The following is a 19755-nucleotide window of genomic DNA, read 5'->3' as shown; positions in this document are numbered from 1 at the left end:
GCGTCTGTCCGCGTCTCTGCATTGACTTTACATGTAATCGCGCCGCCCCCAAACATCGCATCGCGTCCGGTGTGAATGCAGCATAAGAGTTAAAGGGAAAACATTAAAAGGGATGAGATGCAAATAGACACATTTGTAATTGTCCAAGAGGAATATACACATGTCTAATGAATGTATTGATTATTTCAGGTAGCAACAATGGCAGTTGTTAAACATCTGCTTTTGGATACTCTGAATGATTTGAGAAACGAGGATCTTCAGAAATTCAAGCAGACCCTGGATTTAATTGTCTCCAAGAAGAAGCAGAGATATTTTCCATGGATTTTGAGTCCCTTAACAGGCAGAGCTCAAACAGTGGAACAGATGATGGAGATCTTCGGCCAACAGTGTGTAGAGATAACCATGGAGGTTTTGAAGGACATTAACAGGACTGATCTCAGGCAGAGGTTTACAAACTTAGAACTCAAAGGTAAGACAAAGAAGAAAGAAATAACCTTGCATCCCATAAACAATATTTTCATAAACGTTTCATCCAAGACATTTTATATTTCATTATAAAAAAGAATTTGGTGTCATCAATGTGAAATATAAAAAATAATTGGGACAGGATTAAATGCAAACAATTAAATGATCAACAGGCACATACTCTCAACAAAAAATCTTGTGTTTAAATGCTTAAGACTGTGACTGTTTAAAAGAAAATGAATGTATATCAATCAAAGTAATTGAGCCTTATTAAAGTTTATTATATTCTCTTATGTTGAATACGTTTTCAATCTTCTAAGTAATTTTAAATATATTTTCTCTCTTCAGAGATGTACTCTGTGGATGAACATCGACCTGCACAGTCCGAGGGAGTGAGTCTGACTTTACACATCACAGCTTTCATTCAATAGATGCAAGTTGTTAACCATATCCATCTTGAACATAAACATTATGATGCAAACCAAACAATTTTTAAGGTTGATCTCTTCTGTGAAAATGATTTTTCTTCCACTGATGTTCTGATCAGATTAGCAGACTGAAGTCTGAACACTCATATACAAATGTGCATTCGTCAAGAAAAAAGAGAAACATATTTAATAGAACTGATGTTAGTGTGTCTTTGACTTGAGAGATCTTGTCAAAATTGTAGGAAATCCTCTTTCATCAAATGAAAACAAAGTAATATTTATTTCCATAGAGAAATCACACCTTTTCTTAACCATCTGTTTATTTGTTCAGGCACCAATTGCAGCAGAGAAAGAGATCCTTTTTAAAGCTCTGAAGGATTTGAGTGATCATGAGCTCCACAGATTTCAGTGTTTGCTGCAGTTCACGTACTTCCAGAAGAGCATATCATGCATCTTTCATGGATATCCCTATCGGACAGCAAGTGCACTCTGTCTAGTAGTGGATCAGATGGTGGAGACCTGTGGTCCGCAGTCTGTGGAGGTGACCAGGGAGGTTTTAATGGACCTGGACAGAACTGATCTAGTGGAGAGATTATCAGAGACTATCTTAAGACTCAAAGGTAAGAGAAAGAAAACAAAAACTGCTACATCACACAGAAGAGTTCATAGTCATGAGTTTTGTAATTGTTGCAATGCTTATGTATTTGAGTTTTTTAGATTTGAAGGAATAGTTCACTCTCAAAATAACCAGTTGTTCTGTATTACAATGACTCATCCTGAGTTCTCTTTAATTCTTGAAGACATCTGTTTTCTTGCATGCCTCCACTGTGAGTAATTCATCAAAACATTGAAAACGTCTTTATGAATTGAAGTAAATGGGGGCCCAGGTTTAATAACATTTCAACTTTATCAAAACAACCTAACCTCTAAAACACTTCTGCATCAACAGTCTCATACTTGCACGTGGAGTACCCGTCTGTGCATTGAAATGTATAAAACAGGAAGGTTTAGTGAAAATGCATGTTTTAAGGAAGTAGTGAGCTCGTGCCAGGATAAATGAGACTTGGATTATACTGCACGAGTTGTGTGAGAGTTTGTAAATAGATATGAAGCTATTGTAGACTATACATCTTCATTTATTTTATTTCTGCAGATTTATATTTCTGCAGCTAAAAAACCAGCGTTGCCAAATAATGCTTCCACATAATAACTTTGTTCCTATGGACACTTCAAATCAAACTGTGCATTAAATGGTGTTATCAGCACATACTTTATTTGACAGAGTGGACGTTACATTAATTTTTTCACATTTCAAAACCTCATTTTAGAATAACAGTTTAGTAAAGCTGTCTGAAATGCTTAAAAACACAGCGAAAAGAACACGAGAATTTGCCCTGAGAAATAATGAAAGATTAATCGAATAAACCTTGCAAACTTAGACCAATCATATCAAGGAAATGCTACTAAAATAAAAATATGAATGAATCTTAAAGGTAGGGTAGGTAAGAATTGAGAAACCAGCTTGAGTGCGCTAGAATTTGAAAGTACACAACCGAAAAAAATCAGCCCCTTCCTTCAGACTTCCTTACAGAGCCCCTCCTCCAACACACACGAACGCGCACATGACCAATGAGGGCACGAGATAAGTTTGTGCACAAGATGGAAGGCTGACAGGCAGGTATTTTAGCCGGGCCGACTAAAATAATTGGTTGTGCTTTTTACAGCGCTACGGCTTCCACAGATGACATTTTTTTATGTATTTATTGTCAAAGCATTTAATGTATTCATTGCTATCGGGATGTTAAGAGCATTCCATGGAATATAACAAAGTGTTTCTGAAGTGAATTACCTACCCTACCTTTTAATGTTCATAAACTATAGACTTCAGATTATTTATCACCATTGATGAACCAAAAAGGAAATGATATAGTTTCCAAACCGTACTTTGCCGTACAAATCATTGAAATGTCTGGGAGTTTTCGCTTTAAGCTGTGCGCGCTCCCGCGAGGTGCATGCATATCTCGACGGGCATGCATATTTCGGCACAACACCGGTGGTTATGTGGCACTCGGTGCATTTACCCAACCTCCGCCTCCACTCGATTGGTCACGCCTTAGTTTAGCGGTGCATATGCAACCCAGTCTCACGGCATTTCGTGTTATAGTCACGAAATGTAATCTATTGATTCGTGTTCACCAACGCGATTTTCCAATTTTTTTCGTGTCACACAGAACGATTTTAAAAGCAATGTAAATAATAACAAATTAGAAGGAAAAAATACAGATTTCAGTGTTCTGAGGCTCTGAGCCCCATTTATTTTCCTCACGGACGGCAAAAAAAGTCAGAGAAAATGTTTTTATGAACCACACAGCTTCCGGTCTTCCAAGACCCGACCGGACAAAAAGACGTGGTGCAGGCACGAAACATACTACCAATAGAAATGCATTGCTTTTAAAATCGTTCTGTGTGACCTGAAAAAAATGAGAAAATCGTTTTGGTGAACTATGAGGGGCCGTACAGGCCGTAATTCATACTGGTCCTCTCACGCACATACATTCTCCTTTTACATACATATATTTTCACTCTTATACACATATATTCCCCCTTTACATACATACATTTTCACTCTTACACATGTACATTCTCCTTTTACATACATATATTTTCACTCTTATACACATATATTCTCCTTTTACATACATACATTTTCACTCTTACACATGTACATTCTCCTTTTACATACATATATTTTCACTCTTACACACATATATTCTCCTTTTACATACATACATTTTCACTCTTACATACATACATTCTCCTTTTACATACATACATTTTCACTCTCACACATGTATATATTTACATTCACACATTCATACATTCTGCTCTCATATTATCATATTTCAATGCACACATTCATACATTGTCACTCACACATTTATACGTTTTTCACTCACACATTTTTACATTTTGTTCTCATATTCATATATTGTAATGCTCATATTTATACATTTTGCTCTCATGCACATTCATTCAATGTTTACATTTAATATTATAAATAATATATGCATGTATGAAGACAATATATGTATGCAAGAGAAGAATGTATGTATGAAGACAATATATGTATGCAAGAGAAGAATGCATGTATGTGTGAGAGAAAGTATAGTGGAAACGGAAGGAGTATGGTTGAAACGGAAGGCAGGTCATTATCGCGCTGTGATTGGCTCAGAAGGTCGAGCGGGGCGGGCTCATGTTCAGAACTTCTGATTCAAATCAACATGATGGAGGGAGATTAATCCGTGTATCTACTAGGGCTGTGCATCTTCACTGGTCTCACGATTCGATTCGATTACGATTATCCTGTCAACGATTCGATTCAATTCGATATCCCGATGCATCACGATTCATCACGATTCATACCAATGCGTTGCATCCTCAATTTTCTATATTACTGCACATGGCTTATTTTTCATCAATGCATACATGCAGTAAATACATATGAACTCTCTTTTTATTATTTAGAAAGTGCTTCAGAAATCAATAACATAAATGTCTTGACATTAATTTATAAACCAAAATAAATTAATTGTATAGGTCTAGCCTCCCTATATCTGTGTGTGAAGTTGTTCCATCCTCAAAAACTAAAAACGAATTGGTTCTATTGGTAGTATGTTTCTGCAGTCTAGCTGCAGCTTCTAGCAACGGTCTTCTGTTAAAAAAAGGACACTGAATGTCCTGAATGTGGCATCACACACAGGACTTGAGTCTGAACACAGCAGACAACAGGAGTATTTACAACAGCATATACAAACAAAAATACTGCATGTGGGTGCACACTTACATTCTCTGTCTTACTGTTACATAAATCCCATGAATGTATGAGATTAAGTTAGCTTCATTATATCTCAATCAGTGATTAAGTGAATAATAAAGTTTCTATCGGGTCACTATCAGCCTGTCACTCATTATTTTCAGGGAGGGGGCGGGGTTTGGAGGAACGGAGAGGAGACGGTGATCGCGGAAGCTTTTTTCCTCCTGCCTTCACAAACTTTACACACGTATATAATAATATCGTCTGAAAATTGCTAGAGGACATTCATACTCTGCAATCCAAGACTTAATTAAATCCACCAAAAACCTGACATGATTGTAACGCGATTATTTTTGAAAAACATAAATCCTTGTGTCTCTGAGCCGCAGCGACACGGAGTGATTCAGAGCGGGTCCTTCTGCTGTTGGTTCTGGACTGGTGTTCTTGTGTTGGTGGATAAAGCAGACTGCTCCGTGTTTGGTGCCGCTGTGCCGCTGTCACGTCTGTTCCCTGATCTCTGCGTCACCGACCGATTTGATATTAAAGTGACAGAAGAAAAAAAAACATTATAGTAAAGCCGCGGCCGGAAAATCAGGAAGCAACGTTACTACGCTATAATCGGTTATCTTCCGTCACTGCATCGATACCGAATCGTCCACGTCCGCATCGCAATGCATCGTAGAAACAGGGGCGGACTGGGACTAAAATTCAGCCCTGGAATCTGACCCAGACCAGCCACATTCGGGGGGTGGGGGGCGGTGGCATCAGAATCTTTTTTACAATAGCCTACTATTTATGCAGTTCAAGGCAGGGGCGGCAGGTACTGTAGGTTAGGGAAGGCTAAGCCTTAAATAATTGTGTCACTGCATCCTGGTAAAATAAAAATATAATGTATAATGTTTGTGTCTTTGACATTAGCGCTGCTATGCAGCCACTTGTGCCCTGTACTACGAAGCCAGTTCAACAGACCCTGGATATGTTTGAGTTATCTTAACTAACCCTAACAAACGAGATCTCGCTAAGCGGTCCTACGACGCTGGTTATCAACTCGGTAAATCAAGCCAGGGTTTCTCTCTCCAGCTGAGAGCACGTGAAAGGGGTGGGGTTAGCTACATTTGACCGTCACAAACAGGGACAAGTGTACTGACAGTGCAGCATCATACTTCATTAATGAAAAGTAAACTAATATTAGACAAATATGAACTTTAAACATCCATGACTTAAACATATAATCCAGGATACAAGCCACATAGTTGCACCTGCAAGGTGAATATATAACAACTGGTTAAAAAATAAATAAACTAGGCTACCGAGTGTTTGAATGCGTACAACAGTTTTATGATATCACTGCCCCATAAGACACGAGTGGATCTGACTTTAATTACATTTGAGTTGAGTGTTTCGTCAACATAATGTGTTGCTTAAAATAATACTTCTGCATACAGTATATGTGACAATGTAAGTGTTGCACGGCCAGATACGGCTCGAGAAGCTGACTCAGATAAGGAAATATTGTGATATTATATGATCGATGATCTGATTGATGATGTGATATGAATGATAAGTGCGACACGTTGGCGTCTTCTCTGCATACGGCAGTTTAAACTGTATTTCCTTTATCCTGTAATATGACTTGATATATTTAAACTTCGCACACTGAGCTCTGATTGGTCAGCAGGCGGTGCTTTCACTGAGTTGATCTCTTTTCTATAGACGCCGGAGGCGGGCAGCGTCAGGTAAAAAAAAGTTATTTAGCCTTCCCAAACCTGAGCCTCACGCGCCGCCTGGTTTAAGGGATAATTCTCACCTAAAGAGGGCGGACACTCCTCAGATGTCTTAAACACATGGGACATCGTAAAACAGTAAACACACAAACATACAGTACTATTTGTTATTAGTTATTAGAAATCAGCTGTTTATTAGGCTGCATTTATGCAGTTCAAGGGATAATTCTCACCCACCTCTTGCTCTTGCCCTGCTCTTGTATGTGCCAGTTGAGCTGGTTCTTCCACCAGCTCAACTCTCTGTCCCTCATCATGAACGCTGGAGGCTGGCTGTATCTGAACTCGCGCCCTCATCATTCTCTTCATCATCTTGCACTTGTTCTAAGCTGCTGATGATAGTGCTTGTGGCAGCGCTGCTGCCAAAAAGGTCTGTCAATTTGCGACATTTATATGCTTCACCTGCGAGTGACTTCACCATTTTTCCTCTTGCCTTCTCGCCCCCACCGTTTTCTTTGATTTTTAACCATGTTTTTTCATTCTCCCTGTCTCGGCGTCTAATCCCTTCTCTCCGTGTGGCCGGTCTTTTTTCTTCTTCGTGTGTGATTATTTGACAGATAAGAATCACACAACTGCATTAGCGGCCGCTGTCGGCCTCTGTCGGCCGTCAGCGCAACTTAAAAGATGACGTTAAACACATTTTTTTTAATGGGCCGGCCGGCCGTCAACGGCCCTTGACGACCGGCCGTTCTGTGGTTCTCCAGATTCTACAGATGGCCAGTCCGCCCCTGCGTAGAAACGATTATTTTCAACACCCCTAGTATCTACGGACCATTTGTTTTTCTTTATTAAACACGTAAATGGAAGAGTGTCTGCGAGGCGTTTTTGCTTTTTGTTTTTTACCTTACTAAATGGTCTAATGGTCAATGTAGCGAGGGGGGGGGGGGGGCCGCGAAACTCGCGGAAGTGATTTCAAAACAAAAGCACTCGTTTGCTTGGAACGTTGATAATATTCAGGGTGCGTACGGGTGCTGGAAATCCTTGAAAATGCTTGAAATTGTACGAGGTGTTTTCAAGGTTTGAAAAGTGCTTGAATTTTGGGAATGGTGCTTAAATTTGGGATAAAGTGCTTGAAATTGTAAATGCTTTACTTCGCTTTTTAGATTAAAAGAAAATAAAGAAGTCTGAGCGCGCTTAATTGCTTCGCTTTTACATAAAACAGCTCCGCTCCGACCTTCCCGCGCAATGCGCGTGACCGGCAAGTGTTTTTGTTACGCGTGTGACCTGGACATTCTGATGAGAGTGATAGATGACAGTATGCCAGGAGGTTGCCGTGTCAACGAGCGTTGGCTAGCAGAAGACAAATACAAGCCATGGCTAAGACGAGGGTCAAGCCCAACCTGAGCCTGCACTTGGAGACCATCCCGGTGCTGTGGAAGACATCATGCGTTGTTCCGGTCCCTAAAAAGACAACTCCTTCTGGGCTCAATGACTATCGCCCTGTAGCACTCACATCTCATGTGATGAAGGTGCTTGAGAGACTGGTCTTGGCCCATCTCAGACCGCAGGTGAGATCATTCCTTGACCCTCTGCAATTTGCCTACCAGCCTCACCTGGGGGTGGACGATGCCATTATTTACCTGCTGCAGCGTGCTCACTCATACCTGAATGGATCGGGTTGCACTGTGAGAATCACCTTTTTTGATTTCTCCAGTGCATTCAACACGATCCAGCCTCGGCTACTGAGTGACAAGCTGCAGGCTATGAGGGTAAACTCGTCCACCATCTCCTGGATTACCAACTACCTCACGGACAGACCACAGTACGTCCGGCTGGGCAGTGTGCTGTCTGATGTGGTGGTTGGTAGTATTGGAGCCCCACAGGGGACTGTGCTGTCTCCTTTCCTGTTCACCTTATACACCTCTGACTTTCTATACAACTCAGAGTCATGCCACCTGCAGAAGTTTTCGGATGACTCTGCAGTGGTAGGGTGTATAAGGGATGGACGGGAGGAGGAGTACAGAGCGCTGGTGGGTGATTTTGTTGAGTGGACTGGAAGAAATCATCTGCTTTTGAATGTGGCCAGGACCAGAGAGATGGTCATTGATTTCAGGAGGAAGAGGACATCTCCTCCTCTGCCCCTGTGCATTCTGGGAGAGGATGTGGCAGTTGTGGAGGTCTACAAGTACCTGGGAGTGCACTTAGACAATGGGCTGAACTGGAGGATCAACACTGACGCTGTGTACAAGAAGGGGATGAGCAGACTCTATTTTCTGAGGAAGCTGAGATCCTTCAACGTATGCAGTAAGATGCTGGAGATCTTCTATCAGTCTGTTGTGGCTAGTGCACTCTTCTTTGCTGCGGTCTGCTGGGGGGGCAGCATCAGAGCCGGTGACACCAGCAGGATCAATAAACTGATCAGGAAAGCTGGGTCAGTCATCGGCATCAAGCTGGAACCCTTTGAAGCTGTGGTGGAGAGGAGGACACTGAACAGGCTGTTGTCCATCATGGATAACCCCACCCATCCTCTCCACCTGCAGCTGGACAGTCAACGGAGCTCCTTCTCCAACAGAATGCTGCAGCTCCCCTGTCACAAGGACAGATACTGGAAAACATTCCTGCCCACTGCAATAACACTGTACAACAAATCACCTCTGGCTGGAAGAGAACTCTCTGCTCCATAGTTTCTCTAGAAATAAAACCACCTTGTACATTTTACTCACACATAATCTGTTTCATATTTAATACTCCATAATTCCATATATTTTGAATATATATATATTTGTATATATATATATATATATATATAATATCTGTATGTATATTTTCTATTTTGTATTTTGACATGTATATTTTATATTTTATTTTATATTTTATTTTATTTTATTTCTATTCTTGTATATTTTGTTTTATTGTAAAATGCCTTTTATGCTGCTGTAACAAAAACAATTTCCCAATTTGGGATCAATAAAGTACGATCTATCTATCTATCTATCTAGCCTCCTGCAAAGTGTGCAACAATAACGATGCGAGAGTCTGCGCTGACGAGCCACACACCACACGAAAGGTACGCCGTAGTAGAGCATTTTAGATTAGGCTATCGTTGCATGTAAAATACATGACACTTTTCTCTGTGCGCGGCAAAACAAGCTCGCCAAAATGGCTTCACTAGTCTGGCAGTATTTTAAGTGTCCGAAAATGACAATAAAATAGCGGTATGCAACGTGTGTGTGAAGCAGAAATCCTGCAGCTCCACCCGCTGTGACGGACCGGTGAGCGGAGCAGAACACACATTAAGAGTTAGACCTAACACACTTAGCTATTTGATCTACCTCTGGAACAAGCTGATTCCGGCGATCGGCCCCAAAATTGGCGATCGGAGCATCCCTAATAATTGTATATGATATGTTTTATAATGATTGATCATTAAAGTGTTCTCAAAGCTGGTAAAGGTGCAGCTAGTTTGAATGACTTTGTATACTACAGAGTAGCTTGTGAATTTACTCCAGGTGGAACTAAAGTCTGATTTAACACTTGATTATATTTCACATCATTCATCCACATCTGTAAAGTAACTAAAGGTATTAAATACATGTAGTGGAGTAAAAGTAAACCATTTACCTCTGACTTGTGTTTACTGCCAACCTAAAAGTACCTCAAAAATAGTATTGAAAAGTTATTTGGCTGATTGGTTTATATTGGCTCAGCCAGGTTATATGGGATGCCCAGTCTACGTACAGATGGGTCACACATTTTGAAATATTAAACTTAGTTTTCTTTTCTAAAAATTTTAATTGTTCATCCTCATGTAGAATGCTATTATGAAACACACATTTGGTTGTTTATAGCATAAAGAACATCTGATTTAATGTGAGGTAGGGAAATAATCATTTGAGTATAAGTATGTGTATATAAATATGTAATTTACAACAGCTGTAAGATGCTTGAAAAGCTTGAAAATGCACCTTGAAAATGCTTGAAAAGTGCTTGAATTTGACTTTGGAAAAGGTGTAAGAACCCTGAATATTATAAACAAGGGGAAACAAGGTGAATTCAGCGATAACAACGAAAACGGCCAAGACACACATTGAGCCCAGAAAATGAATGTTATTAAGGGCTGTAAATATAATAAGTCTATGTCTAAAATGGACAACATTGTTAGGAGATTTAAACTATACAGCGATTCTGCACTGCGGTCACTCAGCCGTCTCTCCACGTTGTTTTTTCAAATCAGCTGCTCTTCATTTTTTTTTTTTTACAAATATTTTTTACCACAAGTTCTTAATAAAACTGACACTGTTGGACTCGGTATTAGTTTGCCTGCTACTAACAATACATTGAAGTACTTTTACTGTGTATTTTTTGAGAAATACTCTGTCAAAGTCCCCTCCTGAGAACAAAAGCAAGCCACTTCTGCTAAGTTTGATGAGGGAATTCTTTTTTGTTGTCATTAGTTCTTCGTGAGATTGATCCTGTTGGACTCAGTACTAGTGAAACCCCCACAAGTACTATGAAGTACTTTTACTGTGTAGTTACTTTATAAACTCTGAATCTTGTGGTGCTTGAAGAAATACAGACTGGTTAAGCCGGCCAGGTTATATATATATATATGCCCTTTTATGCAATATTTATTAAAATGTCACTAGTTATTTAAACAAACCTCTATCTGAGGATAATACAAGCAACCATAAAACGCCCTTTATCTCGAGAGCCATTGAAGCCCATGAAGAATTTATCCTTCCACAAATCTTTTCATCTGCTGTATTAATAAAGTTGCCACGTGTTTTCAAATTCAAGTTAAGGCACTATCTGTGCAGAACATGAACCTTTTAACTGCCAGACTAAGAAAAAAGCTATGGAACAATTATTTGTTTGCATTTTTTTATCAAATGGGCCACAACTAACCACAAACACATTTCTTTTTTTTTGACTGACCACACAGTTTTGTTTTTTTGAGCCAGACTACCAACTGGTCGAGCTGGCCTTCTATGGTAAAAGTGCATTTTCAACAATCATCATACAGTGCAGTATTTGTATGCATCAAACTCAAATAAAACACAAACTGAAATAAAAAAAATTATTTTATGAAAAATTAGCAATATATAGATATATTCATAAAAGATAATAAATTATAATTGTAAAAAAAGGAAAAAAGTAATGTTTAGTGTTTTTCATAATAAAAAAAAAAGACTTGCTCATCTTACTGTATATGCTGAATTGGCCTAACAAGAAACCACTGGCCTAACAGCAAATGTCTATATCCTGTGTTGGCCTAACTTGCTCATCTGTGTGCAACTTCGGGCTGAATGCCATGCATGAAAGCTGCTTTATGAATTATTATCACTCTTTCACTCTGAGAATCATAAGGCAGTACTAGATGTAGTAATATTACCACAAATCTAGCCATTTATTTACCATATTTTATTGGAAAACATCTCTGAAACTCTGAAAAAGTCATATTGCTAGTTTACCATAAAAGGCCAATTCGACCGGTTGGTTGAGCATATTTTCAAAAAAATAATTACACCCTTGTTAAAACTTTTTTTGTGCATCAAGTTATCTGATTCTGTTCACTCAGTGCTCTGACACATATGTCAAAAATGACATGGTTACCTTACAAAAGTTGACCAAAAAGAGTGATTTCGTCAGCAGTGATTTTTAGCATGCCAACTTTCTCAGTTGAAGCTAGCTGAAGGGCTTTCTATTCGAACCACAGTGACATCTAGAGGTTGTTTTGTGCATAACATGTCAACCAAATGGTAGAGCTGGCTGAATCAGATGGAGTAAAACTTTTTTATTTATTTTTCAACAAGATATCAAGACACAAAATGAGCTCTACCAAATGGTGGCGCTGGCTGGCTGTTAAAGGGTTAAAAATATTCTTCATTTGCAGTATTTTATTTTAAAAGTGTTCAGAAAGACTGCATCAATGATATGCTATATATATATATAATATGAATATTAGGGCTGTCAAGTTAACGCGTTAATAACGCGTTAACGCAAAAAAAAATTAACGCCACTAATTATTTTAACGCGATTAACGCATGTGTATTTTTTGTCCTCGGCCGCCGTAGTTTCAGAGCGCATCGAGTTTAAAATACCATCTACAAGCTGATGCTGACAGCCCCGCTCCTGCTGCCCGCTTGTGGCAGACCACACTTCCACGCTCACCGGCAGGCCCGGACTGGCCATCGGGAGGACCGGGAGGGTGTGTGTATGTGTGGCGCGAGCGAAGCACACCTTACGTGTTGTTGTTAGCATCTGGTGCTAGCTAGCTGAGCTAACGGATATAAGGAGCTGTTTCAATGAAAACAGAGGAGCGACATTTCGCCGACAACTGCGCCGAGCACTTGACTTTATGCAGGTAGCCAGACAGCACACTCAGCACGGATAGTGCCGCAACACAGCTCATACACACAGGCATATATGCCTTGAGCTGCACATAGCTCCAACGATCCTCCACATTCACACACACACACACACACACACACACACACACACACACACACACACACACACACACACACACACACACACACACACACACACACACACACACACACACACACACACACACACACACACACACACACACACACACACACACACACAGTATTGTATGAGAGAGGTTCTAGGTTGAATTGAGGCGAATATTTGTAATGTTCAGAGGTTGTTGTGTTTAATATTCATGAGAATATTTGTCATTGTTCAAATGATAATAAACAAACATATAAAGCATAGTTGTACACTCATATGTTGATAAGAGTATTAAAAACTTGAAAAATATCCCTCTAAGGTACATTTAGAACAGATAAAAAATGTGCGATTAATTTGCGATTAATCGCGATTAACTATGGACAATCATGCGATTAATCGCGATTAAATATTTTAATCGACTGACAGCCCTAATGAATATTTGTAATAATTTCAACCAAAGTCAATTTAAATAGCGGGCAAAAATGGGTTAATTGCCATGGATGTGGTGTTTGATATAGTTTACGTTCAATTTCTATTTTAGAATTTAAATTTGAAATGTTTGCACCAAACATTAATTTATACATTTATATCAATTGTTTAAAATTATGAATCCATTTATTTTATTGTATTTCCTTGAGGCTGGGGAAGATATCCAGCATGTAGTTCAACATGCAAATGTTCTAATCAGGGTTCATACACTTATTCACCAATGCTTCTCAATGACTTCTCCATGACCTATACCTAATTTTCCATGACCAAAAACATTACTCTGTCTCAGCGGTACCACTGAAAATGGTTTATTTTAACATGGAACAGGAAAATAGGGTCTGAAACATGTTGTCCCTATCTAAAACAAATCCAGGCTTACTAGCTTCTACACGCTAAAGCAACTAAAATCTCTCACCAGCAAAATACCTCATCAGTTAAATGCCATTTTACGTTTCATTACTATACGATACAGTATTTATTATCATTATAGTATTACTATTTTGGCGAATAGATAAAATATAAATTATATTTGATGCAATTTTAGTCACATTTCCATGACTTTTCCAAAACTTTGGGGAAAATATTGTTTTCCATAACTTTTCCAGGGCCTGGAATTAGCATTTTGAATTTCCATGACTTTTCCAGGTTTTTAATGACCGTAAGAACCCTGTCTAATACAAGTAAGTGTAAGTATAATGGAAAAGTAAATAAAAAAAGTTTCATAGGAGGATGTGGAATTATTTTCTCTCACCGTACACAATCAAACAATCTATAATTTAGCTCTGGCCTTCACTCACAAAAAAACATTTAGTTGAATTGGACACATTTTTCGAAGCTCTGACATGCAATGACTGGGACTGGTGGAAGAATCTGCGAGGAATTAACTAGGAGCAGAGAAATAATCATATTTTAAAAGACAGCAGCCCCATAAGAGGCCAACAAGAGTCACAAGGGTAGGCTGAAGGATAGACCAGCTATCCAGGCCAGACTCTAAAGACTTTCCATGGTGTAAAATGCTGCTGCTGCAGTACTAGTGCTGATATCATGTCTACCATCCTCTTAAAATACTCTGTCCAACAATATAAGTCTCATGAAGAAAGGTATTTTAACGCTTATTCAAAATAGTAGAGAAACATGCATTCTAGTACTCAGGAGGGGACATTGACAGAGGATTACTAAAAAAGTACACAGTAAAAGTAATTAATTTTATTGTTGGTAGCAGTCAAAATAATACCGAGTCCAACAGTGTCAGTTTTTATTAAGAACTTGCGGTAAAAAATATTTGTAAAAAAAAAATGAAGAGCAGCTGATTTGAAAAAACAAAGTGGAGAGACGGCTGAGTGACTGCAGTGCAGAATCGCTGTAGGCTATAGTTTAAATCTCCTAACAATGTTGTCCATTTTAGACATAGACTTATTATATTTACATTACAGTCCTTAATAACATTCATTTTCTGGGCTCAATGTGTGTCTTGGCCGTTTTCGTTGTGATCGCTAAATTCACCTTGTTTCCCCTTGTTTATAATCTTATCAACGTTCCAAGCAAACGAGTGCTTTTGTTTTGAAATCACTTCCGCGAGTATCGCGGCCGCGGCCCCCCCCTCCCCCCCTCGCTACAATGACCATTAGGCCATTTAGTAAGGTAAAAAACAAAAACGCCTCACAGACACTCTTCCGTTTACGTGTTTAATAAAGAAAAACAAATGGTCCGTAGATACACGGATTCACCTCCCTCCATCATGTTGATTTGAATCAGAAGTTCTGAACATGAGCCCGCCCCGCTCGACCTTCTGAGCCAATCACAGCGCGATAATGACCTGCCTTCCGTTTCAACCATAGTCCTTCCGTTTCCACTATACTTTCTCTCACACATACATGCATTCTTCTCTTGCATACATATATTGTCTTCATACATACATACATTCTTCTCTTGCATACATATATTGTCTTCATACATGCATATATTATTTATAATATTAAATGTAAACTTTGAATGAATGTGCATGAGAGCAAAATGTATAAATATGAGCATTAAAATATATGAATATGAGATCAAAATGTAAAAATGTGTGAGTGAAAAACGTATAAATGTGTGAGTGACAATGTATGAATGTGTGCATTGAAATATGATAATATGAGAGCAGAATGTGTGAGTGTAAATATATACGTGTGTGAGAGTGAAAATGTATGTATGTAAAAGGAGAATATATGTGTGTAAGAGTGAAAATATATGTATGTAAAAGGAGAATGTACGTGTGTAAGAGTGAAAATGTATGTATGTAAAAGGAGAATATATGTGTGTAAGAGTGAAAATATATGTATGTTAAAGGAGAATGTATGTGCGTGAGAGGACCAGTATGAATTACGGCCTGTACGGCCCCTCATAGTGAACACAAATCAATAGATTACATTTATTTCGTGATTATAACACGAAATGCCGTGAGACTGGGTTGGCATATGGGGGAAAAATGGCTGCTTCCACCTCCCCATAGACCCAAACAATAGCGGAGAAAACTGTCTGTTTTCAGCTGAGTCCGATGCACTGCGGACGGGTGAGTACCGCGAATTCCGCGTGCGTAATCTCTCTGCGCAACTTTTTATTGCCGGACAACAGCCATTAAAAAAAGGTATTCATCATGTGAGAGTATGTGGTGACCAATGTTGCAGGACATGCATGTTTAAAGCTCATAAAGCGGGTCAGTGTGTTTCTTGTGTGATTTCGACTCTTTGTGATCTGTGTTTTTGTGCGTGTGTCTGAGATGACGTCTAGTATTTTTCACTGCCGCAGGATCTCTAAAAATTCCCCACAGTTGCCCAATCCTCGCCATTTTTATTGTGCTTTGATTCTTTTATAGAGGACACATTGTGCATATTTTCGCATGGTAAACTAAGAAAACGTGCTAACTTTGTGCACTGGTCCCCGGGTAATCCTATTACAATTTATCCACAGCATAATGGAAGTATCACTTTTACTTCGGGAGGTGTCACTCCCTGAACAGATACAAAGTCAAGTTTAGTTGCGTTTTTTTATATATAAATACTCGTCTGATTACGCATTGTCTCCGTTACATATCGTCCACGCGGCTCCGTCGCGTTGAAGCTTGCCGGTGGGCGTGTCTGGCGCACGACCAACAACCAATCACATTAATCACCCGCCCCGGACACACAAGCACGCGGTTTGATTGGCTAGCGCTTGTACTGGCATATGATTTGATTGGCTGGCACTTCCGTCGACGTTTGAAAAGTTGAACTTTTCTCAACTTTCAGCGCGAGCAATGAAGGCAGAGCGAAACACCGGAACCACAATGCAGTTCGGCGAAGCGTGACGTCACCCCATTCAAAGTGAATGGGAAGCGTCTCCGTTGAAGCATGCGACGGAGCCGTGTAGACGATACGGTGTTATGTATCGTAGACCTGTTCACTACCAGTCAAGTGACAATTCCTGAATCGCACCTCCTAAGAATGATTTAATCTAATTCATAGGGAGCAATTGGTAGCATTGGTGGGGATTTTTGATGGTTGATTGGTGCATGCTGCTAGGAATTTAGGATGGCATTTTCTCCTTTCCTTTGGTAAAGGATGGTCCAGTGCTCCTTATGCTAAAGGAGATAAGAAAGGAACCATTGAACCCCCTTTTCTTTGCATTTAAAGAATTCCACCATCTCTTATCATGGTATCCCAATTAGATTCTTCATGGTAATTTCAAAGTCAACTTTATTGTCAATCTTTCAGTTTGTGTGTACAGACAGAGAGATCGAAATACCGTTTCCCACAATCCCGAATACAAAAAATACAAATGTATAGACAAATATGTATATCCTATATATACACAATCAACAGACACATTTATATATATGCACACATTAAGACATAAATAAAAGCACAACAATCAATATACACAAAATAACAGTCAATATCTTTGGGAAATGTACATTAGTGCAAGATCGTCCATAACAGCGTAAATAGTGGTCATTTGAGCCAACACACACTATTTCACCGCAGCATTATCTAACTTATTTCTTCTACCTGTTTAGCGCTGGAGGTGGACCCCAACAAGGACATCGTGTGCAAGCTGTGCGGCGCCTGGTTTGAGACTCGGAAAGGTTTGTCCAGCCACGCCCACCGAGCCCACCTGCGGCCCTTTGGGGTGGAGTACTCTCCCATCGACCTACCTCATCATCAAGCTACTTCATCGTTACTCAGCCCACCTGCCAAGCGCCTCAAGTCCTCCTCCATGAGTTTCTACCGCCTGAGCAGCGGGGAGTTCAAGGCCCTGCCGCACAGTGAGTGTTGTTTTACAGGAGTTATGGTACAATACTTAACTTGAATTGGGCTTTACATGTCAGAATTAGATCCGTCATGATCTTGTCCTCTGTTTTATTTAGTAAAAGCACCTATAGCGACAGCAGGAAACAAGTCGCTGAGAGGCTGAGGCCGGGCCTGTTTGCTATTGTATGACAAAAAAAAAGTACTTGCTGAGATCGAAAATTGAAGTGAATAATAATAGAACCTATCATGCAAAATGCACTTTTGTACGTCTTTTATACATGAATATGTGTCCCCGGTGTTCCAGGGAACTCACCAAGTGTCAGAAAACACAACCCTCTCTATTTTCCTCCATACCCAAATCTCTAAAAAAGGGGCTGCAACGGATCTGATAAAAACTGATCCAGATTTGAACACTGTCCTGACGTCAGGACGGTGGCACCACGGCTATTGGGCCAACTCTCCACCTATCAGGGGAATGTGGGGTTGGGCCACGGCCGGCCATTGCCGCTCGAAAGCGCTGGAGACGCTGTAGTACATATGCCAGGCCTGTAAGTGGCGCTGTAGTCTGCCACAAAAGCAGCGAAGAAGACTTCCCGCCCATAGTTACCATGGTTACCCTTCTGTTTATTCTCCGCTGTGGCTTTTTTTCTCCCTCCCCGAGGCAAGCGTTTGCTCCCGCTGCAAACGCTTGCCTCGTTCCTTGGAAGAGGCGGAGAGGTGGGTGTTTGTCATCTGCTGGTGGACTAACCGGAGAGAATTACAGTGCTTGCCTCAACACCCACCTCTCCGCCTCTTCCAAGGAACGAGGGGACCGTGCGGCAGAGTTTCAGTTTCAGTTACTTTCGCCGGTCAAGATGTCCGTTAAAGTTTAAATCTTCCGGACAAAATTAGAAAATTGCCGGTCAAAGGTCTTTCTGTTTATTCTCCGCTGTGGCTTTTTTTCTCCCTCCCCGAGGCAATCGTTTGCTCCCGCTGCAAACGCTTGCGGGGAGGGATTGCTCAATGCAATCCCTCCCCGTCGAGGCAAGCACTGTAATTCTCTCCGGTTAGTCCACCAGCAGATGACAAACACCCACCTCTCCGCCTCTTCCAAGGAACGAGGGGACCGTGCGGCAGAGTTTCAGTTTCAGTTACTTTCGCCGGTCAAGATGTCCGTTAAAGTTTAAATCTTCCGGACAAAATTTGAAAAGTGCCGGTCAAAGGTCTTCTTTGTTATTTATTGAGCTTTAAAACAAATGAATAACGACTCTATATAATAAAACACGAAGGACGGAGATCTCTTTTTCTCCCCCTCTTCTGACAGCCCAGCAGCTGATCAGAGCACGTCTCCCCTCTCCTGCAGGGGGGCGTGGTCAGCAGAATCAGACCCGTAGACAGCAAACAGCACATAGAGCGAAATGAGGCATGGCTAAAATGCATGATCTGTTTGGTATTTCAAAACAGAAACGTATAAATATACCTTATATAGGTATGGCCCTACAATATATCATTTAAATATAGCATGATAGGTCCACTTTAATGTAAAACAGATGATCAATTTTCCTTAGACATACAGTAGACATTGTTATAATAATCAAAGCAATCCTTAAACTTGCGGTCAAAAAAAAAAATACAACGACCCTGTGTCACCCTCTCTTCCACACACAAACACCTCACACAGGTGAACAGGATTACAATTCCCCTGAGTGCCGCCCATATCCATGTGACCCAAAGCAACCAACCCATAGCGATCAAATAAATATCTTATAATAATATAATCCATTACCCAAATATAAACTAGTACAAAACAAATGTGTATTAAAACAAAATGCATTACTTTGTACGTCTCATGGCTCCTACAGCACCCTTGTGTCATGTCTACAGGATTTATGGGACAATGCTTAACATAAAGTGGGCTTCACATGTCAGAATTAGATCCATCATGATCTTGTTTTCTGTTTTATTTTGTAAAAGCACCCTTGTGTCATGTCTACAGGATTTATTGGACAATACTTAACATAAAGCGGGCTTCACATGTCAGAATTTGAACCGTAATGATTTTGTTTTCTGTTTTATTCTGTAAAAACACTCTTCTTGTCATTTCTGCTTTCCTG

The 19755-nt window shown here is 40.0% G+C and overlaps 1 protein-coding gene across 1 annotated transcript in view; it reads left to right on the top strand.

The window, feature by feature from the left end:
- LOC117500508 overlaps positions 1 to 19755 on the top strand; it is a 182873-nt gene that overhangs the window by 107058 nt on the left and 56060 nt on the right. Inside the window, exons 25-26 of the mRNA XM_034153379.1 lie at positions 1405 to 1513; positions 17428 to 17676. Of these exons, the coding sequence (XP_034009270.1) occupies positions 1405 to 1513; positions 17428 to 17676 (358 nt within the window). The remainder of the gene's footprint in view (positions 1 to 1404; positions 1514 to 17427; positions 17677 to 19755) is intronic.

The sequence above is a fragment of the Trematomus bernacchii genome, unplaced genomic scaffold (assembly GCF_902827165.1).
Source record: "Trematomus bernacchii unplaced genomic scaffold, fTreBer1.1, whole genome shotgun sequence".
Taxonomy (NCBI): domain Eukaryota; kingdom Metazoa; phylum Chordata; class Actinopteri; order Perciformes; family Nototheniidae; genus Trematomus; species Trematomus bernacchii.
The sequence above is the reverse complement of the archived record's forward strand: the minus strand, read 5'-3'. Positions and strand labels throughout refer to the sequence as shown.